This window comes from Gracilinanus agilis, chromosome 2 (assembly GCF_016433145.1).
Source record: "Gracilinanus agilis isolate LMUSP501 chromosome 2, AgileGrace, whole genome shotgun sequence".
Taxonomy (NCBI): domain Eukaryota; kingdom Metazoa; phylum Chordata; class Mammalia; order Didelphimorphia; family Didelphidae; genus Gracilinanus; species Gracilinanus agilis.
In genome coordinates this window covers 546124991-546150010 of record NC_058131.1, presented here as the reverse complement: position 1 = coordinate 546150010, position 25020 = coordinate 546124991, and the positions used below count along the sequence as shown (strand labels likewise).

At 36.0% G+C, this 25020-nt stretch overlaps 1 protein-coding gene across 2 annotated transcripts in view; it reads right to left on the bottom strand.

Moving 5' to 3' along the window:
* Window positions 1–24987, bottom strand: part of COPS2 (COP9 signalosome subunit 2) — a 50296-nt gene extending 25309 nt beyond the window's left edge. For both annotated transcript variants that reach the window (XM_044665183.1, XM_044665184.1), the window contains exons 1-3: window positions 24928–24987; window positions 2128–2241; window positions 682–759 (exon numbers count right to left, since the gene is read on the bottom strand). In XM_044665183.1, coding sequence (XP_044521118.1) covers window positions 682–759; window positions 2128–2241; window positions 24928–24981 — 246 coding nt within the window. In that variant the 5' untranslated portion in view covers window positions 24982–24987. The remainder of the gene's footprint in view (window positions 1–681; window positions 760–2127; window positions 2242–24927) is intronic.
* Between the last annotated feature and the right edge of the window lie 33 nt (window positions 24988–25020).

Here is a 25020-nt window from a genome sequence, read left to right as displayed (position 1 = left end):
ATGTATCATTTTCAAATAAACAAATACTTAAGCAACAACAAATTCAGACCGGCTTTTTCTGTTTTTTTTTTTTTGTTTTTTTTTTTTCCCTTTTCAAAATGCCATTAAGAAAGCCTTTAAATATGGTAGTGAACCTCAAATAACCAAAAAGATAATATCCTCTTTAAAAGAAGGACTAGGAATGGTACTCACTCTCTTTTTTCATTGGTAAAATAAAGTAATCTCTTAAGTTCACTTTTCCTGCTCTATTATGACCCTTTGACAGGAATTTGTGAATGTGTGTAATACAGGATTTTAAAAAATAGAATGTATTGCAATCATACAACAGAAAAGAAAAGCAATCTTAATAAGGAAACATTTTTATCTAGAATCACAAAGTGTTATATTGCACAGAAAGAGCAATGGACTTGCACAGTATGAAATGGTCTAAACCAGATCATGATCATGGGCAAATAAGTTAAGCCTCTCACTATCAATTTTTTCATTTGTAAATTGAGAATGGTGATTGAATTCTCAGTCTCACAGAGTTGTTATTAGGAAAGACCTTCTAAACTTAAAGCATTTCAAAATGTATATTGTTGTCTTGAAATATAGTATTGCCTTGTAATACTAACGTAGATGAAATGGTAAGATACAATGAGACTCTATCAAATTATTTTTATACCTCCCAAAAATTCTTACCAACTTGAAGTTTATTTTAATCATCTGTTTCAGTGCTTTAAAACCCCATTCTCCTTTTTCACCTTCAAGCTCCAAAACCTAAAAGAGAGAGATATATTTGCTCAGCCCATTATTAATAAACTCTATTTGGTAACATTTAGATTATCAAAACCATCACTGTTTTTACCCTTTAGTCTACTACTATATAATGTTGATCAAGTATTTGCATGAATTCTCCAAAAAAGAATTCCTAAAACTATATGTGTGTGATGTAATATAGAAAGAGCACTGCATTTGAAGGTTGAGAACCTAGATTAAAATCTTGACTCTGAATCTTTGTGAACTTACTCAAGTCACTAGACACTTCAGATCTAAATTTGATCATTCCTTAAGTGAGATGCTTGTCTTATTTCAGAGTTCTTAACCTTATTTATATTATATCATAAAACCCATAACCCTCTAGAGAAGGTTATGAATCTCTCCTCAGAATATTATTTTTAAATTCATAATTGAAGGAAATGTCAAATTTCTGATAGTGGTTAATGGTTATCAGCTAATGGAAAATAAAAATTTAGTTCCCCTCTCCCTCATCCAAGTTCATACATTCCCTCACATCAATCAAGAACTCTTGGCTTACATGATCATTAAGATTCTTTGAAGCTCTAAATTATGGTGGTTCATGACCTATTCTGCTATGGTAACTTAAAGGTATTAAGAGAAGAATGCAGTATATTTGAAATAGCCAGGGCAATGCTCCCCTAAGTCCCATTTATGACTCTACTTATGTGATTTGGAGTAACTCTTTAGATCTCTGTGGGCCTCAGTTTCCTCAACTATAAGATGAAGATTTGGACTAATTAGTCTATGAGGAATCTAATTCTATCACTAGTTTGAAGACGAAAGACATCTATGACTAATTCTATGAAAAGGAAAATATAAATATTGCTCAGATTCTCAGTATTTTGGGACTCCAATCCTAAATAGATTCAGTAGAAAGTGATTTCATAATTAATAAAGAATGAAATAGAGGCAGCTAGGTGACCTGGTGTATAGAGAGCTAGGCCTGGAGAGAGAAGATTCTCGGACTCTTCCTAACCATGTGACATTGAGCAAGTCACTTAACTCCAACTGTCTACTCCATACTGCTCTTCTGCCTTGGAACTAACATTTAGTATTGATTCTAAGATAGAAAGTAAGGGTTGTAAAGCAAACAACAACCAAAAAAAAAACCTAACAAAGAATGAAATAGTCCTTCTTAAATTTTTGCTAAGTAGTTTGAATGTAAATTTACACTAATAGTTTTATTATGCCTATAGAATAATATTAATGAATATAAATTTTAAATATATCTATATCTATATCTATATATATAACAAAAAGTCCCATTTGTTATACATAAATTGTATACACATGTGCATATCTTCACAAATAATAAGCCTGTAAAAATCAGCTGAAAAAAGTAAGTACCTTCTGGAAACTGCTTAATGCTGCTTTTGGGTCATCTTCCTTCAATGCTTTGGAATTGTAGTACTGGTTTTCCAAATCCACATTTGGTTCAGAGTTACTGTCTTCAGAGTATTCCTATATTTTTGAAAGAAAAATGAACAGAGAAAATCAAGACACTAACAAAAACTTAACTTGAAATAGAATTGAAAACTTAAGTACAAATAGTAATCCACTGACTTAAATTCAGTGTAAGTAGATTTGAATTCCTAAAAGAGCGCATCTAGGTAGCACAGTGGAGAGAGCACCAGACCTAGGGTTAGGAGGACCTGGATCTAAACCTGACCTCATATACTTTCTAGCTGTGTGACCCTGGGCAAGTCACTGTAGCCTCAACTGCCTAGCCCTCACCATTCTTCTGTCTTAGTAAGACAGAAGGTAAGGGTTAAGAAAAAAATCTTGGGAAAAAAATGCAAATGTAAGTTGTCTATGATAATTTAATTAAGTCAAATAAACTTAAATGGGGAAAAAGTTCCCTTCTCAGTTTCTTCTTTCTAAAACTTTACAAAAGCAGAAAGTATGTTCACAATAAGTATGGTAAGTGTAACTATTTTACAGGTAGGCTTTCATAACAAGAAGCTAGAGTTCAGTTCAGTTCCATATGTAGTTACCATGGATAAAAAATGGCATGTGCTTTCCAGAAACTTAAACTTTATAGTAAATTGGTTTTTTTTTGGGGGGAAAGGTGAGGAGGAGATTAAAATTAACAGCTAAAAGAAGCAGGCTTATAAAAAATAAAGAGCCCAAAAGAAACAAAAATGTGAAGTGACTTCTGAATTGCTTGGACAGCAGAGGATACCTACAATCTTTTCCTTCTTCAGATGAAAAGAATATTTTCTGGGGGCAGATGGATAGCTCGGAGGATTGAGAGCCAGGCCTAGAGGCAGGAGGTCCTAGGTTGAAATCTGGCCTCAGACACTTCCCAGCTGTGTGACCCTGGGCAAGTCACTTGATCCCCATTGCCTACCCTTACCACTCTTCTGCCCTTGAGCCAATACACAGTATTGACTCAAAGACTGAAGATAAGGGTTAAAAAAAAAAAAAAAGTATTTTCTATAGCTCAAAAGCATAGAAGCAAAAGGGGAAAAACTTTTGAAGTCCTTAGGAAATGAGCAGTAAATTTTTCACCTTAGCTCTCAATCCTCCACTGTTTCATCTTTTTTCTTTTTTTACTCCTTTTCAACTCTAAAGTCTGGGTATCACGATAAAAATTTTGTAACTACCCCAAAGGAGTAGACCTGTGTGTATGGTAAGAACAGGCAATCTTACCCAATTTCATTCAGCAGCTGGGCAGCTGTCCAAACAAGTTCCTTATTCTCCACTATCACACAGAATTCATTTTCCTTTCATCTCCTGGTGTAGAACAAACCTCTATGCACCATTCTCAGCTGCCGGGCTTGGCCTGGCAAATCTTTCAACAATCTCTGCCTTCCTACCATGAAACCCAGTTTTCTTTTGTTCCCATCTCACCTAGCATCGAGGAGGAAAAAAAAATCTTCAAAGAGACAAGAGTTAGAAAAAACTCAGCTGCCTACTATTCTGGGAGCCACGAGATTCTCCCTCTTTTCTCAGTTTCAGCAATTAGCATTAGGGGCTAGCTAGGTGGATGGGGGAGGATAGTGTGCTGGTTTTGCAGTCATGAAGGTCTGAGTTCAAATCCAGCCTCAAGACATTACCAGTGTGACCACAGGCCATTTAATTTGTCTACCTCAGTTTTCTCAGCAGTTAAATTGGGATAATAACAGCTCCTTACCTCAGTGAGTTAAGATTCAACGAGTTAATACCTATAAAGTGTTTGGTTCAGTGCCTGGTATGTAGTAGGTATTTAATAAATGCTTATTACCATATCCACTTACTTTCTCTTCCCCTCCAATCAAGAAAACTATAACTTAGAAAGTTTAAGTTATCTCTAGTTCTTGTCCTTGGTAACAGTCTTTTCCTCCTCCCCCAAGGACTGACTCTAACCCTTATTCCAGGTAACTGAAGCTAGTACTGGGGTCTGATACTTAGAATCCCTATGTGTACCTAAGAATCCATCAACCCAGTAAGGTGATTGTGAGGTTCAAATGCAAAAATATTTGTAAAGTGCTTAGCACAGTGTAGCACATAGTAGGCCCTATATAAAAATTCTTATTCATTTCCCCTTTCACCCAAGCTGAAACTCAAAACATTTTTAAAGAGAAACAGCAATAAATTGAATTTAGGTGATATAGCAGCATTAGTAAATTGCGGGTTAACTACATAAAATTTAAAATAATGTGTCTATTTCAAAAGTTGCTCTGAGATCCAAATCACTGAAATATGAATGCTTGCTGTACAATGTTTGTAATTTTGGGCTGATTATAACATTAAGCAGGAACTTTTAAATGATTTCCTTTACATTTTACTCTCATAAAATGGTTTAACGGAGGGACTAAACAGCTTTGGGCCAAAGCTGTGGAGTTCAAAATCAAAATGAATATGACAAATTATGTTAATATCTTGTAAGAAAAAATATTTCCAGAAGAAATTTCTTTTTGTACATCTCCATCATGGAAATTTTAATTTCTAAGGGGAAAAAAACTGGAAAATCTAGATGGGGGGAAAATAGAGATATAGATAATTGTTTAGTCTAACCTGCAGAGGCCATGATTCCAGTATTGACTATTGTAATAATGCCTAATGTGACATCTAACATAGACGATCACAATAATGATCAGGAGAGAATATTTGTTGTATTTTGCAGGGATATAGTTATATCTGGGCTCCCTAAGAAACATCTGACAGAAAATAAAACTTAAAATGCTGTACACTCCTTTAGAGCAAGCACTCTGTCTTGTACTTTCCATACTATAGGGAGCCTTAAGAGTTGCTCAATACAAACCTGCTGATTAAAATGAGGTTTGGCTCTGCATATTATACATACATTAGTGGCAGCAATGTTTTCACCACCATGTTATGAATTAAGTTGTCACCACAAAAAGTATATGGATACACATATAATCAATCAATAAGCATTTACTAAGTAATGAATAAGCAGCTAGGTGGTAGAGTACTGGGCTTGGTATTAATAATACCCATCTTTCTGAGTTTAGATGTGGCCACTTCCTAGCTGTGTGACCCCAGGGCAAGTCACCTCTTTGCCTCAGTTTCCTAATTTTTAAAATGAGTTGGAGAAGGAAATGGCAAACTACTCTAGTATCTTTGGCCAAGAAAACCCCAAATGAGGTGACAAAGAGATGGCCAGAACTGAAAAATTCCTGAAAAACAAAAAAATTTGTGTTATGGGCTAGGAGACAAAAAAAAAAACCAAAAAGTGAAATGATTCCTTCTCTCAAATCAGCAACATTCTGTCAGCAGAGAGAAAAACATAGAAGAACAATATGCTGAAATATTTTTCATAACTTCTTCAAAGTCCTTAAAGATCTGAAGTACCCCCAAAGTAAAAACTGACTCTACTATCCCCTCATATACAGGGGCTTAATAAGCAATCCATTCATGTTGTGCCATAAACATTAGATTACCAATATTATTAAGGAAGTCCAGACGCCATGTTGGGCATTAAAAAACTATTTACAAAGTTGTTTATATTTGTGTCCCAAAATGTTACTGCTGAGAGTTCCTTCTAAGTTCCACAGTAGAAAAACACAGTGAATCTGGAACTAGAAGACATGGGGTCAAACTCTTGTGCTGCTACTTAGTACTTGTGTAACTAAAAAAGTCACTTTTCCTCTCCCAGTCCCAGCTGCCTCAGCTATAAATCCAGAGGGCTGGACTGGATGTTCTCTAAGATTTTTGCCAAATCTAAATTCTATTAACCACACAAAAAATGGTTGAAAAGGAATAATGGTGGCTGTATCTCTTATTTGGATTATGTATATTTTCTTCTTTGATGAGTAGTCATAGCCAAAGGACAAAAGTTCAAAGAAATCTTGAAACTTTCTAGGCCAGTGATGGTGAACCTATGGAACATGTGCCCAAAAAGGACAATGGAGCCCTCTCTGTGGGTAACTCTGGCAGTCCCACCAGAGTTTGTTACTAGAAAGCCAGAGGGACTCAGAGTAGAGCTGTTCCCCTACCCCTCTCCATGAGCCTGAGGCGCTTCCTCTCTCCCCTGTCTCGGGTAAAGGGGCTGTGGAGAGGCACAGCACACAGTGACACTATCTCTAAGAGGTTTGCCATCACTGATCTAGATCAATCCCTTCATTTTATAGTTAAAGAAACTGAGATACTGTTAGTTAAGCAATCTGCCTAAGATTAGCTCACAATAGGTACAATAAGCAGAAGAGCCAGGAACAGAACTGAAATGTAATGATTTCTAAGCCAGTGCTATTTTCATTATGCTACAAGGTTTTCAATGGTGGCTTTCCCTTTTCACATGTATTATTTTTATAACTTTTGTTCAAAATGACAATTTAAAAAGGGTCAAAAAACAAACATACAAAAACAAAGCAGGACTGTAGATAGTAATAGTCTGCTGGCTGGAAAACTTCACAGGTTCACAGACTGGCTGGAAAACTTCAGTTTAAATCCTGCTTCTGAGACACAGTGGCTGTGCAACCATGGGCAAGTCATAACTTCTTCAAGTGTTCTAGGCAATTTTTCAAGACAGTAAGCTGCAGAGAGGATGATGTAAACCTTTATCTCCCAAGAAGGAATTTCCTCACCCAAGAGTTCCCTAAATCAGTAAAATCAACAGTTCATGTCTCCTCTTACTCAAAAACAGCCACTTTACTCCGCCTAATTTTTAAGTTATCTTTTAACTCACAAATGCCCATGATTTCAAGTAATTTTTAAAAAATTAGTTTATTACAAAGCAAACACATTTTTCTGGTTTTGCCATTACTTCTTAGGATCAATAAGTGGGAAGTGCTTTCACACCTAAGCAAAAAGTACATTTCTGGTCTTACTAATAGAGTTTCCCCCTTAAATATGGTGAAATAGAATTGTTGATGATTATACTTTTACAGAAACTAGTTCTAACATATTGATAGCAGACCTAGATCTCACATATCTCATATAACAGTGGTCTACTACTTTAAGTAATTTGATTTTGTATGTGAAAATCTAACCTTACAAAAAGAGATGGGAGTATTATTTATTTTACAAAAGATTTATTCACTTTTTAAAAGAATTTCCCTAGAGAAAATCTTTGAAATAGCAGATCCAACTAGTGAGTTTAAACTATGATCTGCTTCATAAAAGTTTGACAATATAATTTTTTGAAGACATATTTAAATTAAACTAGAGAACTTTGTGCATCATGACTCTCTCAAAACTCTAATTTGATTTGACTCTTTTTCAGTTTTGAGACAGAGGTTGCTCAGTGCATGAGCCTTGGTCATCTGCGAGATGATGAATAACCTTTAAATTTGAATTTATTTTAAGGCTCATTCAAGAAAAATCTGAAAAAAATAATGAATCAATAAAGCTTATTTCAGGACAATTAAATTATAAGACAGTAAGATATTTTCCTTTTATTATTGTGTTTTCAATATCAGACACTGTATTATTGTCATTTGTACAAAGGACAAGACAATAATTAACTAACAATACTATACATGTAATCAGGTTTTGGTAGATATAGCCAACTAAAGGCAGGAAATAATAGCTTTATATTGGCATGCAAGTTCATCAATGCATTAATTCAACAACCATCATTATCAAGCATCTATAATGACCAAACTATTGTATTAGACACCAAATATGCAGAGTGGGGAAGCTGCTCTTCTACTGGAGAAGAAAGGAGAAGAAAATTTTAACCTGGGGTTTGATAACTGCATGTAATTTTCTTCATTTAAAAACAATGAAGGGGTGTGTGTGTTTCCAATGGATTTTGCCAGAGAGCTAAAGGTGCCAAAGATAGATTAAAAAAAAAAAATAGTGAAGAACTCCTGAACTAGAGGATGCAAAATATACATAGACAGATAAGTATGATACAAAATATGAAGCTGCAGTTTCAAAAAGAGGAAGAGTATGGGGGCAGCTGGGTAGCTCAGTGGATTGAGAGCCAGGCCTAGAGATAGGAGGTTCTAAGTTCCAATCTGACCTCAGATCCTTCCTAGCTGTGTGACCCTGGGCAAGTCACTTAACCCCCACTCCCTAGCCCTGACCACTGTTCTGCCTTGGAACCAATATATACTATTGATTCTAAGAAAGAAGGTAAGGCTTATTTAAAAAGAAGAAAGAAAAAAAGAAAGAAAAGAGAGAGCATAGACTAAGTGGGGGAAAGAAAAGCTTCTGCAAGTCCCAAACACTAACTTACATTAAGAGTTGGGAGAAAAAAAAAGGATTGTCCCATACCAGATATTCATATTGGAAACCAAGTGATCTTGAGGGAAGTGGAGATCCTGTCATCCACATCTGGGAAAACTTTGAGTTGAGCTATAGCCAAGTTTCAGTTTGGAGATTTTTCATATATTAACTTCAGGTGGAGACAAATGGTCCAGTAGCCAGTATGCTGCTTAGTATATGCAGTAGGCATATTGCAAGCAAAAGTCTCCTAACTGATCTCCTTTTTTTTCCAATTCCAATTTCAGCTTCCACATAAATGGCAAAGTGATATTCCTTAAACACAGGTCTGAACCTTCTCAAAAAAGTTCTAATGACCCCACTGTCCCCTACTGCCTATAAGATTAAAAGTAATCTTTATTTCAAGTCAATCTTTCAAGACTTATTATACAATAAGTATTCTCTTTCATACAAGATATGTTTCAGCCAAACTAGCCCATTTACTAGGTTTTGTATATGGCATTCTACTGTCCATCTCTGTGCCTTTGTATAAGTTGCCCCCCATGCCTGCTATGTGCTACTTCCCACATAAAACATTTCCCCAACTCTTATTCTACTCCCTCCCAATTACTTTAAAGTGTATAGACTATTAACATATTTTCATTGGTGACCTTTATGCAAGAAGTTATAGAAAATCAATGAATGGGGGGTAGAGGGAGGAAGCTAGGTGGTTCAGTGGATCAAGAGCCAGGTCTAGAGCTGGGAGGTCCTGGGTTCAAATATGACCCCAGATACTTCCTAGCTGTGACCCTGGGCAAACCATTTAACCCCCACTGCCTAGCTCTTAATGTTCTACCTTGGAACCAAAACACAGCATTGATTTGAAGATGGAAGATAAGAGTTTTAAAAAAATAAAATCAATGACTGGAAAAGGGCTAGTTACATAAGAGTAAGGGGTATAATAAATGGACAACATGAGCACAGTATTAATACAAACAAGATATTAAGAAAGAAGTTTCCAACATGCTGGGAAGATCCAGAGGATAAACTGAAGAATTATACAGGATGAGGTATAGATGGAGATTGATCTGTATTTAATAAGCATCTATACTGATGAGGAAAAGTATTCAATTATGTACTGAAGTGTCAATGAGAAACTGAATTTTAAATTCTAATTGATATTTCCTGAAATCTGTTTTCCTTACAGAATAACTCAGTGATAAGCATTCCTAGGTGATGCAATGCAGAAGTGTCAAACATGTAGCCTACAACATTCTAGGACACCATCGTATTAAAATGTAACTGAAAATTTAACAAAATAAATAAAAGGAAAATAGAACATAGATACTATTAGTATGTGGTTTTCTACATGGCCTACAGGTATTCTTAATGGTTTAGTCACAGTTTCTACTTGAGTTTGATACCACTGGTGCAATGGATAAAGCCCAGGACCTAATCACAAAGAACTAACTGTTCATACTTACTAGTTGTGAGCCTCTGGGCTAGTACCTTAACCTCAGTTTACTCAATTGTAAAATGGATTTTATAGTACTTAGCGCTCCCAGGGGTGTGTTATGAGGATCAAATAAGATATTTATAAAGGATGCAGCACAATTCCTGGCACTTAATAGTTTCCTTTTTCCTTCCTTCCATTCACCTATTAGATCTATTTCCTTGATGGTTCAAGGTGAGGGTGGTAATTAAGGCAAACGAGTATTGGGAGGAGTAGGGGAGTATATTAGTTGCTTATAGGAGATAGGCACTCAAGTGGGTAGGGACTAAAGAGGCAGAGGTTCTTTCTGTGACTGTTTCTATTGTGTATTATTAATGGGATTAGAGCAAAGGTTCCAATCTTTTGGGTCACAGCCTTTTGGCAAAAGTTTATAAACCCCATCTTATATATTTTTAAATGTATAAAACACAATGCACATGATTACATAGGAAAACAAAGGTTAATGAAAATAAAAGATGTATTTCTAAATCCCCTTCCCTCAATCTAAGTCCACAGATCCCTATCCCTAAATCTATCCACAGGATAAAAACTCCTGGGTTAGAGAAGTAGAAGAGAGATAGCTAAGGCTCCTGAATACAGAAGGAAGGGGCTTTGAAGGTACTGATTCCTTTGAATAGCATCTGCATTTCCAAGTCTGAAATGCAGCTATGGTGATGATTGGCACTGTGTGTTCAAGTGTGAAATGGCAAAGCAGGAAGAAAACATGAAGGTGGGAAGATAAGAACAAGTTGTTGTGTGTGTGAGAGATTTTTAAGCCAAGTGTTTATAAGTCAGGAACCACCTCTCTAAGCTCCTTGAGGGCAGAGAGCATATTGTCTATCTTTGTATTTTTAGTGGCTAGCATAGCTACTTAATGAATGTTTACTGAACTAGAATAACAAATTGAATAGATGGTATGTTCCATTTCAAAGAAAATCTGCCTAATACAGGAGACATTGTTTTAGATCACTGCCCTGATATCGCCACATCTTTTCGAAGCATAAAGTATAACAACTTTGTAGACATACTTTCTTGAAATAAAATCTAAAATTGTCTTAGACCCAGAAAAATATGGTATGCCACCTCAGAATTCCTTCAAAGAAGGTCATGCTAACCAATCAGTGGAATTTTAATTTAATAAGTAGAGTAATTAGTTATTTTAAGGCCTTGGCAATCTTACCTCAAAACCTTTGGCTGATTTTTTGGGGGTAGGGAATCCATATGTTAGTTGTGGCCTGTTGCCCTTCAAAGGTGTTCAGATCTATCTAGATTATAGGGTACAAAGGAGGTTATAAAGGCTGAGATATACTGTTGGTGCAGCTGTGAACTGATCCAACTGTTTGCTTATCAAACTGGAATTAAGCAAGAAAAATCTTCCTATCCTTTAACTTGCAAGCTCTCTCAAACCATTCATTATCAATTAACCCTGAGATTTCACTATTGGACATATATATCCAAGGAAGTCAAAGACAGAAAGGCAGATCCAATATTTACTAAAAAATTATAGTAACACTTTTGGGCTAACAAATTGGAGAACAGCTAATAATATAGCACAAGTATGATATATAAATGTAATGGGATATGGTGCATTAAGAAATGACAAATATGAGGAATTCAAGGAAATATAAGAAATTTTTAATGAATTGATAGTGAAAGGGGAATCAAAAAAAATATACAGTCACTACTACAATGTAAATGAAAATATCACAAGAAGGAAGCCAAAATAAATGAAAATCCAACAAAAGACCTGAAGGAAATTTTTGCTTATTCTAATTCAAACACTGAAGCTAAGGAAAGGGGAAGAACATTATCCAAACTTTGACAACAATATTGTTTTTATTTCTAAACTGGCATAAAATACTCTTCAATAAGAATAATAATTTATTAGTCAAAACTGACACATGCCCCATATTATGCCAGTCCTTAGAGGAGAGGAAATAAAACAAAAACAAAGCACACTGGAAATGGTGCAACTACTAGGTTTAAGGTTTCTAATTTATGACTAACAAAATTGTACATTTCTGCTTTTACTGATGGATGGTCTTTAATGTAATTAGTTTAGAATAAATAGAAGAATGCTGCTAGTCAAATGCTGTCTGAAGACAGAGCACCCTAGTTAAGCAGGAGTCTAGGCACATAGTCCACGACATACATAGAGACCTAGGTTAGAAGTATGTCCGAACTAAGGAACAAGTGAATAAATATCTTCATATAACACTTAGGTTGGCAAAGATTCCCTTTGAAATATGTCATAATTGGTATATTGTCTGAGGGACCACATGTGGTAAGTTTCATGAAGTTGCCATAGTTCAATGGAAAACACATTGGATATGGAGTCTGAAAAATATTGATTCAGAGTGGGAAGAGACTTTTGACTATCATCTAGTTAAATCCTCTTATTTTAAAGAAAAGGAAACTTAAGTCCCCAAAACTTAACAGATCTAACATCAGCAAGATAGGACATGAATTTTAAAGTCTGTTCTGCTACTGTGTGACCATATCTAAATTGCTTAGCTCATCTGAGCTTTCTTTACCATGGAATTTGTAAAATGAGAGGGAACAAACTAAATGATCTCTAAGATCCTTCTCTTCACACTATAAATACAAATAAATCTATAAATGATAGATAGAATCTGAATTTATTATCACATAATCCATGATGAGTTTTTACATTAATAATTAGGGGTGAGATCAACTCATCTATAGAGAAATCTTATTTGTAATACTTAATACCCTCAGATACCTCCCTTCTCTAACGTTTATGTGGAGAAAAAAATAGCTCAAGAAGTTTTAAAAAATATTAAATCTAAGAAATAATGAGAATACTTCAGCAGTAATAAAAGGTCTATGGTATATAAGTGTATTACTCACTTTACCTATAAAATTCCAATCCCTTCACACTTTCAGCAAACAGTCTTCATGAGATAACAATGGCTACATAACAAACAAAAAATCCCAAATCATCCAACACCGGCTCATCTCATGATGAACTTTTCCAAACTTAGGTAGCCTGATCCTCAAGACAACATTCACCAAAGTTCATACTTGAGTTACTTCCAGCTAAGTAACCAGAATTTGTTCTCTGCTAGCAGAAACTCCAAGAATCCAGGGTCATCTCGACATCCTTTAGTTACTGTTGCTGAGTCATGTCTGACTCTTCCTGACCCCATTTGGGATTTTCTTAGCAAAGAAACTGAAGTGGTTTGCCATTTCCTTCTCCAACTCATTTTACAGGTGCAGAAATTGAGTACAATAGGGTTAACTAACTTGCCCAGGGTCACACAGCTAGGAAATTTCTGAGACCAGATTTGAATTCAGAAATTGAGTTTTCCTGACTCCAGGTCCAGCACTGGACCTGCTTCTCCATATTCCACTGGAGAAACTGAAATAAGACTTTGGGCAGCTAGATAGGAATGGATGAAGTATTATTGCTAAAGAGTTAGAAAACCTGAGTTCAGATCCTGCCTGAGGTGTTTACTAGCTCTGTGACTCTGGGGAAGCCACACCAAGTAAAATGTGGATAATAGCACCTAGATCGTGGGGTTGTTGTGAAGATGAAATCAGATAATGTATGTAAAGGGTTTTGTAAAAGCCTTAAAATGCTAGCCATAATTATTATTTTTATTTCAATGTTGGCAGATTAAAGAAACTTTTAAGATTTCTCAATTTGAGACGTAATAACAACCCATTTATTCAGAAATCAGACAATGGCAATTGTAATCTTGAGGAAAAATAGCCTGGAAAAGGTAAATAAATATGACTTCTGAGAATAAAATAGCTGTAATAGGTCCTAGCTCTAGTTCCATGCACTTTACCATGGAGAGGTTTTTGGGCTCTTCTTATTCAGAAGTGACTACAATTTAACATAAAACTCTTAACAAACTTAGTTGTAATCAAACTAATTATAGTCCCAGAGAGCTTATAATGGAAAAATAAAATTGCTATCCACTTCTAAGGAGAGAAATGATGTACTTAAGAGTGGAGACTGAAGAAAATTTGTCAATGCAGGATTAGTTTTGCTTGACTACATATTTGATATTTTTTTGTTACCATTTTTGTTTATATATAACATAATGTGTAACATAACAAAATACATATTTTTAGCTATCAATATGTAATAAATTATAATAAATATGCTTATCCAAAAGAAACAAATTCTGTCTTATTCTCCCCTCGCCTCCCAGCCCTTCCCTCTAAAAAGGCAGCAGTATGATATAGTTTGTACATATATTATCATATATTACATATTTCCCTGTTCAACTGTACATATTTGTAACAAATTATGTTCAATTTCCTCTTTTTAGGAAGGCATTTTACATATTATTAAAGATATGCAAAGTTTTGGATCGTTCAATGGCAAGCTTCAATTATCAAAGAAAATCCATTTAGGTAGAATTTTTATGTATTCTGATAATGCTGGATAACCAGACACCACTGTAATTTGAAAACATTTTAAATAGCAGCATGAAACTCATCACCTCATACAAAAAGATCTTTTCCCAAAACTTACAGCCAACTTAGAAAAAATCAAATGAGAATCATTATGCTAAGGAATCTTTTTTCCCTTTAAGATAAGTATTTTATGTGAAAAATTCAGTCAGTAGCTGAAGGCAAACTGTTATCTTAAAAGTCAAGAAGCTGCTATGGGGTAGTAGAATGCTGGCCTTGGAGTCAAGAAGACCTGAATTTGATTCCACTTCTGATGTATCCTGGCTTTCTGATCCTGGGCATGTTTCTTAACCTCTTGGTACGCAACCCTCAAAAAACAAAGGTTGCAGAGGATGTGCTCATTTGCACTGGTAATAAGGAGAGTTTCTTCATCTGAGAATTCCCTGTTATCAATAAAATCACAAGTCAAGTATCCATCCTCAAGACAGGTAATATTTATGCTACCAAAAATATAGCACTTATAAATATCAATCTATCATTCTAAAAGTTTTTCTTGACCTAAGAATTACATGAAATTCAATGACATGTAATTTCTGCAATGAATAGTCAGTTTTATCATCCTTTATCCTGTCCTATAGGACCATTTAGGTTCATCTCCTGGCACAGTTATATAGTTTTCCTTTATATAAAACTTCTTAGGAATTTGAAATTCCCATTTTTACAACTTACCTGATTGCTCAACATAGAAAAATTTTGAAGTCTTCACAATATTTTCTAAGAGGACAAAAGAACTATGTGCTAAGTAAACTTCTTGTTCTCATTTAGTCTTTAATAATCCAGTTCCAAAATGTACTCTGACAAATTATTATAAAAAGATCAGTATTCATAATATCAATAACTATTGTGCTTTTCTTAGGGATACAATTTTGCATAAGGCAACCCCATAAGAACATTAATATGTTTTATTTAATGAAGGAGATTCTAGGTATGTTGGAATGGCAGGATGTCAGAGAACCAGAATCTGTCTTTGTTTCATGAATCTATGACTAATTAAAGTATTCAAAAGGAAAACTTTTATGAAAGGAATTTGAAATCCAATTCAATTAGCACATATTTTAAGCATCAACTTATAGTGGATAGTGATAGGCTTTGAGAGAAAATGAATTTGATTAAGACAATATTCCTGTCCATTATAGAGCTTACAGTCTATTCCACTGAGAATACCAACACTATCCTTCTAGTCATCCAAAGTGACTCCTTACTTTCTTACTGCAATATATCTAATCAGTGGCTAAGCCTTTTTAATTATACCTCCATCATATCTTTTATATCAATCTCCTTTCTACTTACATAGCCACCATCCTTTTACTATTGTTAATAGCCTCATAATCAGTCTCTCTGTCTCGCTTTTTTCCTTTTAATTCATTTTGCCAAAGTACCTAAAGGCATGTCTGACTATGTTATTCTCCTTGTTCAAAAAACCCCAGTAGTTTCTGTGCTGTCCTGTCTTCTCTTTGGCATTTAATGCCTTTTATCATCTTTCTAAGCTGATGATACGATATTATCGTTTCAGTTTCTGATTCAGTCAATCCCTAACTCCTAGTTCCTCACACATGACATTCCATCTCCCATCACTGCCCTTTTTTTCAGACTTTTCCCCCCATGCAGGTTCATTTTCAAAGAAAACCGCAGGATGGATAATAGAGGTTGAGAGAGAGGTGGTGAAAGTCTGAATAAAAAAGGATGTAGTTGTGTAAGTGGAAAGCAGACTGATATAAAAGATATGGTGGAGGAAGTATCTAGGTGGCTTAGGAGAGTAGGAGCTAGGCCTAGAAACAGGAGGTCTTGTGTTCAAATCTGACACAGATGCTTCCTAACTGTGTGATCCTGAACAAGTCACTTACCACTCTTCTGCCTTGGAACCAATACGCAGTATTGATTCTAAGATAGAAGGTAAGAGTGTAAAAACAAACAAAAAAGGTATGGTAGAGGTATAATTAAAAAGGCTTGGCTACTGATTATATATGAGGTAACAAAGTAAGGAGTCACTCTTGATGACTAGAAGGATGCTGTTGTCAATGGAATAATAGACTAAGCTCCATATGGAAAGGGAGCTTTACAAATGGAATATCTTTAATTAAGCTATGTGTACTAATTTTTGGTTCTATTTATTAAGTTACTTGCCACATATCAGTCATTGGCTTTGGTTCTGGGAAATAAGATAAAAAACAGCAATCTTCAAGTAACTTAACATTAGAAAATATAGTCACTATCGATATATCTCAGTTTTTCTTACTAGAAATGTGGCTCATTCACGTCAAAACCCTTTTTGAACTCATATTTTCTGCTTGTGTCACCTCTTTGGATTAAGAAATTATGTGTTTCACATATATAATAGTAACTTCTTTTATAAGTCTACTTTTAATGTGTTCAGATTCTAAAGGGTATCCTCTTATTCCATCATAAACACTTATTATAAATCCAGCATAAACACTTATTAAACACCTACCATGTGCCAAGCACTACGCTAAGTGCTGAGGATACAAAAAGAGGCAAAAGACAGTCCTTGCCCTCAAGAAGCTCTTAATCAAAAGGAGAAGACAACTTGCTAACAAATACATACAAAGAAAACTAGATAGAGGATAAATAGAAAATAATTAAACAATGAAGAGTGGTTGGGAAAGGCTTTCTATGGAAGGTGGGATTTTAGTTGGGATTTAAAGGAAGGCAGAGAAGTTAGTAGGAAGAGATGTGGAGGGAGAGCATTCCAGGCATGGGGGACAATTAGAGAAAATGTCCAAAGTCAAGAGATGGAATAAGATTTAAGAAGATTGGAAAGGAAAAGGGGATTAGGTGAGGGGATTGAGGGAAAAGTTATGAAGGCTTTTGAATGCCAAACAGCATTTTATATTTTATCCTGGAGGTGATAGGGAACCACTGGATAGGTGGCAGGGGTGGGTGACATGGATAGACCTACGCTTTAGGAAAATCAGTGGTGGATGGAGGATGTATTTGAGGGAGGAGAGACTTGATTTCCACCTGTTAGATGGGAAAGACCTACCAGCAGGCTATTAAATTTGCTTTACAACTTCTTACATTTAAGTAAATTTCAATGTATAAAATGGAAAACTTTTCAGTCTCATCAGCATTCTTTTTTATTTACTCCCATTCACTCTTCCTTTTATATCATTCTATTCTTCTGGTTCTAGGGCTTTTTTTTTTTGCATTAATATAAAGGCCTTGTAATATTTCTTTATATTCCTCATGTGTGTTAACTATTTTGTAGTATTCCATCTCATGAATGTAAAACGATTTAACCATTATCCTATTGCTGGACATTTGAGTAAATTCCAGTTTTTTTCCCCAACTGAAAATAATGTTTATTTAAAAAAGAACTTTTAAAAGATAGCTTACAGCTGGGCAAGAGAATGTAGACCTATAAACTCAGTTATCTAAAAGACAAAAAATTAGAGGATTCTCTTCGGTTTAGAATTCTGGGTTACCAATGGGCTATCTACAGTCACTATGAAATCAGTATGGAGGAAGGTGATCTCAAAGGGAACAATCCAGATCCAGGCAAGAAATTGAAAGGCTAATGAAAGTGGCACCTAGCCATAAGTAGGGACTTTACTTTTAGTCTGGTTAAAATAGGGAGAAAGGGTGGTGGTGGTGTGGTGAGAGAAATAAAAAGAAAATCAACTCTTTAGATTATATTCCCAAATCATAGGTCCTGCTATTTTAAATTTGTTCTGCTCTAGCAGTTCTCTATTCTGCATATCACTTAGGTTGACCTTTTCTAGATTCTTGCTAGTTTCCCCACACAGGATACTACTAAAAGTAAGGAGACCAATTAAAAAATATATACTAGAATACATACTGCAAACAGCAGTGGCTAAATGCATGCCAAGTACTGTGCTAAGAGATGGAAATACAAAGGGACAAAAAACCATTCCTAGCTCTGGAGGAGCTCACAGACTAATGAGGGAGACAACACATGAATAATTATTTACAAACAAGATAACAGACAGGATAAATTGGAAATAATAGAGAGACAAAGTACAAGAAAAAAAGGGGGATTGGGTAAAGCTTCTAGCTTAACATGGGATTTTAATTAGACTTGAAAGAGACAAGGAGACAGAAATGAAGAGGGACATAATTCCAGGTATGATGTGTGGTAGGGGAAACTAAGATGTAAGAAGCCAAGAAAGGTAAGAGGGGTTGAATTATAAAGAACTTCAAATAGAGGTGTTAAGGTGCCCCTGGAGTTTGAACATGGAGATGTCATGATTAGATCTTCACTTTGAGAGGATCAATCTGATGGCTAGTGGAAAATGGATTAATAGGGAGTGACTTGAGGGAGACCCATCAGAACACTACTGCCATAGGTCAGATGTAAGATAATAAGAGCCTGCACCAGGGTGGTGGAAGTTATTAGAGAAGAAAGACTTTACAAGGTAGAATCTATAAGACTTGGCAATAGATTGGATGTGGGGGGATAAGAAAAAGAGAAGGGAGTTAAGGACAACACTAAGCAAGTCTAGGTGACTGAAAAAATGGGTGATGACAATATTGACAATAGCAAGAATTTTGGGGGCAGGGGAAGCCCTAGGGAAGAAAGATAATTAGTTCAGTTTTAGGTCTGTTGAATTTTACCTATTTATACCTATTTATTATATGTCCAATAGGTAATTCACATGTCCAGATAGAAATCTACATGCAGGTTGTATTTTAGGGTTTCCTCACTTTCCTTACAACGATTCTGTAAATAAAGGTGGTGTAACCATTATCTCAATTTAACATAAAAAAACTGAGGCTCAGAGACATTGTGATTTGCCCAGAGCCATACAACTACTAAGAATCAGAACCAGCTCTCTTGATTTTACATCTAGTGATCTTTACACTAGACCAGTGATGGCCAAATTTTTGAGCTTGGTGTGTCAAAAATCACCAAAAAACTGAGCATAACTCAGGTGGTATGTCACTTTGAGGAAAAAAACATAATTTCGCAATATTTATAGTTTAAATAACAAAAATGTATAATTGTAATATATAACTGTATTTAATAAACCAAAATAGGTAAATTAATATAGGTAGAATTGTCATCTATAGTGCACAGAGTGTCTACACTATACTACAGCAAATGTTTCATCCTCAGCATGTGGCCCCATGTCGTTACATGTCATCGAAAATGGCTACTGAACACTCGTGTCATAGGTTTGCCATCACCGCACTAGATTGTAGGAGACACAGGCTTGATATAGTGAAAAGAATGCTAAATTTGGAGTCATGGGTGTTGAGTTTGAATCTCAGCTCTGCCACTAATACTTTTATGTCTTTGGTCCAAGTAACTTCTCAGGGCTTCATGTCCTCATTTTTAAAATAAGAGGACACAACAAGATGACCTCCAATTTTTCTTCCAGATGTAAACTGATGAGCCTCCAAAACCATATCCTTATTCTAATGATGTTTTCTTTGCTTAACATTATCTTCGAAAATGTACCAAACAAAAAACTCCCATTATTTTGTAGTCATAATTCCCCAGCTTAGGGATGGATTTAAATCAATTTTGGACATTAAAAAAAAATTTAAATTCAATCATGAAGATTCACTAGTAATTCAAAAGAACAGGCAGTCAATGCTAAAAATCATTATGAAGGGATCATACATTTTAGAGCTCAAAGGAATTTAAGGTCATCTAATTTAATCCTCTCATTTTAAAAATATGAAAACTTGGACGTGTGGAGGTTGAGTGACTTGCTATAAGTTATAGAACTATTGGAATAACAGGGCTAAGTATAAAACCTAGGTCTTTAGAGAATATAGATCTAGAATTCTTTCTACCACACTATGCTACCTCTCAAAGAGTTTTTCAAAAAAAACGTTTTTAGTATTGGCAGAATTACTAAAATACATGCTTCCCAATATGACTATTTTTTTTTTTGTATTTTTTTTTTAAACCCTTGTACTTTGGTGTATTGTCTCATAGGTGGAAGGTTGGTAAGGGTGGGCAATGGGGGTCAAGTGACTTGCCCAGGGTCACACAGCTGGGAAGTGGCTGAGGCCGGGTTTGAACCTAGGACCTCCTGTCTCTAGGCCTGACTCTCACTCCACTGAGCTACCCAGCCGCCCCCGCAATATGACTATTTTGAAGGGAATAATACCCTTCTTTAGGCAACCTTATTTTTTTTTAATGTCATGCCTTAATATTTATGGTCATCCTTTTCTGAAATATACAAATTTAACCCCACACACATAATTTAAAGTAAGACCAGACCATATATCTACATAAGGATATGATAATATTTTTTGTTTTGCTGAATTGCCTTTTTGATGAGGCTCCAAACTTAAATAGCCTTTTATGACCATGGCCCAATATGACATCTGTTTTGTGGAAACTACCTACAATGACTCTAGGTTCCTATCCTGGTAACTAATTCAGGAACTTTTATTTTATATGCATAGTTCAAATTTCCTGTCCCTAAATGGTTTACATACTCCTGTTAAAAATTTTCTGCCCCTTCTATGTTTAAGTATGATCTTGTATCTTACTTTCATCAAACTGTTCTTCTCAATCTAGAGCATATTGATATCTGCCAAATTAAAAACTACATCTATAACATTAGAGATTACTCTCCAACATACAGAAAAATAACTTTTTCTGTGATGACGTTGTTAACAATGCAGATGATATCTGGTTTTCATAAGATTTATCCTACCTGATAAAGTAGTAAGACCACCAACTGACTTTTAAAAAATTAACAATAAAAAAGTTAGGGTTGGAAAACATGCTAAATAATGTTATACAAGAAAAGTAATACTAAAAAATTCTCTACTAAATTATTATAGTTTCTAGATAATTTTTATTCAAATAAATGCACATAACTATACTTAATTCACATTTAAATGTTTACTATTTAGAAGCACTGCTTTAACACACTGGAACTTCATTATGATTCACTACAGTATGGAATTTGGTATACTACTGAGCTTTACTGAATCCTTTTCAAAGAGTTTAGTATTGGAAGTACCAGCAAACTTCATTAAACTACGCTGGCTTGCAGTCAATCACTATTACTAATCAAACTAGAAAGGAGAGATAAAATAGACAATTTCTTCTAGGTTTGCTGCCTATTTTTTTAAATACCTATCTTCATTTCTTGGGTACACAGGCTAATGATTACTTTTCTGAGTGATGTAATGATAGTTAAATACAGATCCCAGTTCCTCAGATATTATTACTATAGGACACTATTCTCTAAATGTATAAGAATACTGATGTTAATAAGAGTAGGAAAACAGTTTGGATTCACTGAAATCAACCTATATCCAGCTGTGTGTGTGTGTGTGTGTGTGTGTGCGCGCGTGTGCGTGCGCTATAGATGAACTGAACTCAATGAACAGTACAATGAACAGTACAAGTACAGTACCAGGAGTCTAAGAGCTTCTGGTCTAACAGGGAAAACAAAAGGGAAACATTTTAATTCACCTCATGTATCTGATCAATTACGAAGTCTTCACAACTTCTCTCTCATATGCATTCAGTGGTCAAGTCTTTTATCAGTTTTACTTCCATAATATTCCTCCCCTGAACTACTACAATAGACTCTTTATTTTTCTCTCATCTCAAACCTCTACTCACTCCAAGACATCCTCCACACAGAGATTCAGGTGACTTTACTAAAGTTCAGGATTCATCATGTCACTGCCCATCTTGTCTTCAATAAAGTCCAAAAGCTCCTGATTACAAATTTGTTTGGTATTTAAAGCTCTTCACAAGTCCCTTCCTACTTTTACATTCTATTTACACATTAATACCCTCCACATATTCTCCAATCTACCCACACTGGCCTGCTTGCTATTCCACATACACAGGAGCTCCACTTTCAATTACCATTCCTTTAATGCACTCCCTCTTCACTTCCACCCCCTTAGAATTCCTGTCCCCGTCCCCCCCCCACTCAGCTCAAGGTCCACTTTCAACAAGAAGCCTTTTCTGATCCACCTAGTTAACAGCTTAATTCCTTTCCAAAACCAGTTAGCGTATATTCTGTGTATACATAAATATGGGCAGCTGGGCAATGGCAGTGGACAGAGTGCTAGGCCTGGATTCAGGAAGACTCATCTTCTTGAATTCAAATCTGGCCTCAGAGTGACCCTGGGCAAGTCACTCAACCCTGTTTATCTCAGTTCCTCATCTGGAAAAATGAGCTGGAGAAGGAAATGGTAAACTACTCCAGTATCTTTGCCAAGAAAACCCTAAATGGGATCACAGAGAATCACACATGACTAAACAACACATAAATATACATGTGTATGTTGCTTCTACTTTAAAAATAAAAGCTCCTTGAGGGCAGATGCTTTCACTTTTGTCTTTATATCCACCATTCTCCACATAGAATTTGTGGCACATAGCAGGTGCTAAATAACTGCTTGTTGAATGAAAGAGGAAAAAAGGCATCCCATTTTATTATATAGGGTTAGTGAAGAAAATAATTTAATTCTGAAATTTTACCTTCAATATTAGTTGTATTTTGAATGTTATATTTTGTATTTGTTTTGACCTCTATTTCAAGGTTGAAAAAATATAACAAAGTTAAAAGCTTATGTTTAATCAAAATTCTTGTTGAAAATTACTTGGCCTCTTAAAGAGACAATAAAAACAGTCTCATCATTGTTATACAAATTCTTAAAATGACTGTAAATTAAATCACAGAATTATAAGCCATGAACTGGATTAAAAATTTTTGTTTCTAAATTCTTTTTAGGTAGGAAAGAATAAAGAGAATTAACACAAGCATTTGAGAAACATTTTAGATTAAGGTTTTTTACCCTGGGGTTCATAAATTTATTAGATGGGGGATTACATTTAAATTTTCATTAACTTCTACCTGTAACTTAGAATTTCCTTTTATTTAACAACATTATTCTGAAAAAGGGCACACAAGTTTCACCAAACTGTCAAAGGAGTCCTTGACACAGAAAAGGTTAAGAATGCTTGCTCTAAATAGAAAGTAAAGATTCTAAAAAAAAAAGTAAAGGGAGTTAAACTTAAAAGAACTAGCAATAAATTCTTAGGGAATGAATATGAAACTTGCTCTCGCCTTTAATGATGCAAAGAGTATACTATTATAGGTCAATCTAGGTTCAAACCTTGTCTCAGTATGACCTTGTTCAAGTTTATTTTCCTGGGTAGTCTTGGTTTCCTAATGTGTAAAATGAGGATATTGAACTAGACAGCCTAAAAGGTCTCTTACAATTTAAATATAAAGTTTTCAAATTAAATATGCTAAATTATAACTCACAAGTCATCCCAAGAATCAGCATATCTGCAAACTTAGTAAAATAACTTTTGAAGACTTCACAAATCCACATTCATAGCAGATCCATATATCCCTGACACAACTGCTCCTTCTTATAAAAACAGAAGATACTGATTTCAAACAAAATAGGGTTTATCTCTAAACAGAAAGCCATTTATTAATTTAAAATACTTTTTTAAGATCTTAAATGGTGGACAAAAAAAATTCTGTAAACTATATCAGTCAGTAGTCAGGCTATATAAGCTTTTATTAATAATACCTGCTATGAGCCTGGCACGGTACCAAAGAACTTTACAATTAAAAAACAAGAGTGAAGCATCACCTTCACTCTTGAATGAAACAAAGTGCAACAAGCCATAAGCTTATAGTAAACATCAACAGCAAAGTAGCACAGGTAGCTAACGCCAAATCTTTCTTATTTCCCAACTCAGATGTTCTTTTACAACAGTAACTGTATTAAAACTTTAATGAGTTTTACTTTATATTTCAGACCTTTCCCGAATTATTTCTTTAATCTTCCCTACTTATAGCAATTCAATTGGGTGAACTGAAGGTTTTCTGCCCCGGAGATACTTTTTACTATGAATCCTGGGAATGTTTTAAGTTAAAGAAAGAAAAAAGACGAGAGATGATTTTTTTTTCCAATTTGTAAATAAAAACAAAAAATTTCCTGCTTTTTCTTCATCTAAGGTGAAAGAAGGAATCTGTAAATCCGTTTGGGTCTCCCTCCTTTCTAAGGGGTCAAGTGAAGGGGGGAGTGATCGATCTTCTGACCTCTCCACCTGCACCGATCCCCCAAATTCGGCCTGACCCTTAAGGATTCAACTCTTCCCGGAGGAGATGCCCCAAGTGGCACCCGCGATTTGGCCTGGCGGACGCTGCCCAGTCCCCTCCACCCGCAAGTCCCGAGGGGGAGGGGAACGGAGAAGCCCGGGCCCGGCCCGGCCTGAAAGGGCAACGCTCGGGCCTAGGCCGTCGCGCCGGCCCCCAGGCAGCTCGGGCTGGCGCGCGGGAGCGGGCGATGTGCGGCCTGGCCCGGTCCGACCGGCGGAGGCAGGCCCGGCGGGGCGAGGGCCGGAGGAACGGGGCGGCCCCCACCAGGCAGCCCCCCTGCGCCGGGCGCCCCATTCCTCTCGGCCCTGGTTCGTCCGTCTCTCCTCCCGCCGGCCGGGGGAGTCAGGCCAGCGCCGGATGCGGGGAGGGGGCGGAGGAGGTAAACTCGTCCTGTCACTGCACCCGAGGAGCCTAGAAGGGAGACGCGCTCTGAGGGGGCGAGGCCGCGGCCCCCAGCCGCTCCAGCCCCGGGAGCCAAGCGCTGCCTCTAGCCCCGGGTCCCCGTCCCTAGCGCCTCACCAGGTCGTAGTCCTCCTCATCATCGCACATGAAATCATCCTCCATGTCAGACATCTTGGCCGGGAGGGGGGGAAGGGAAAGGGGGGGGAGGAG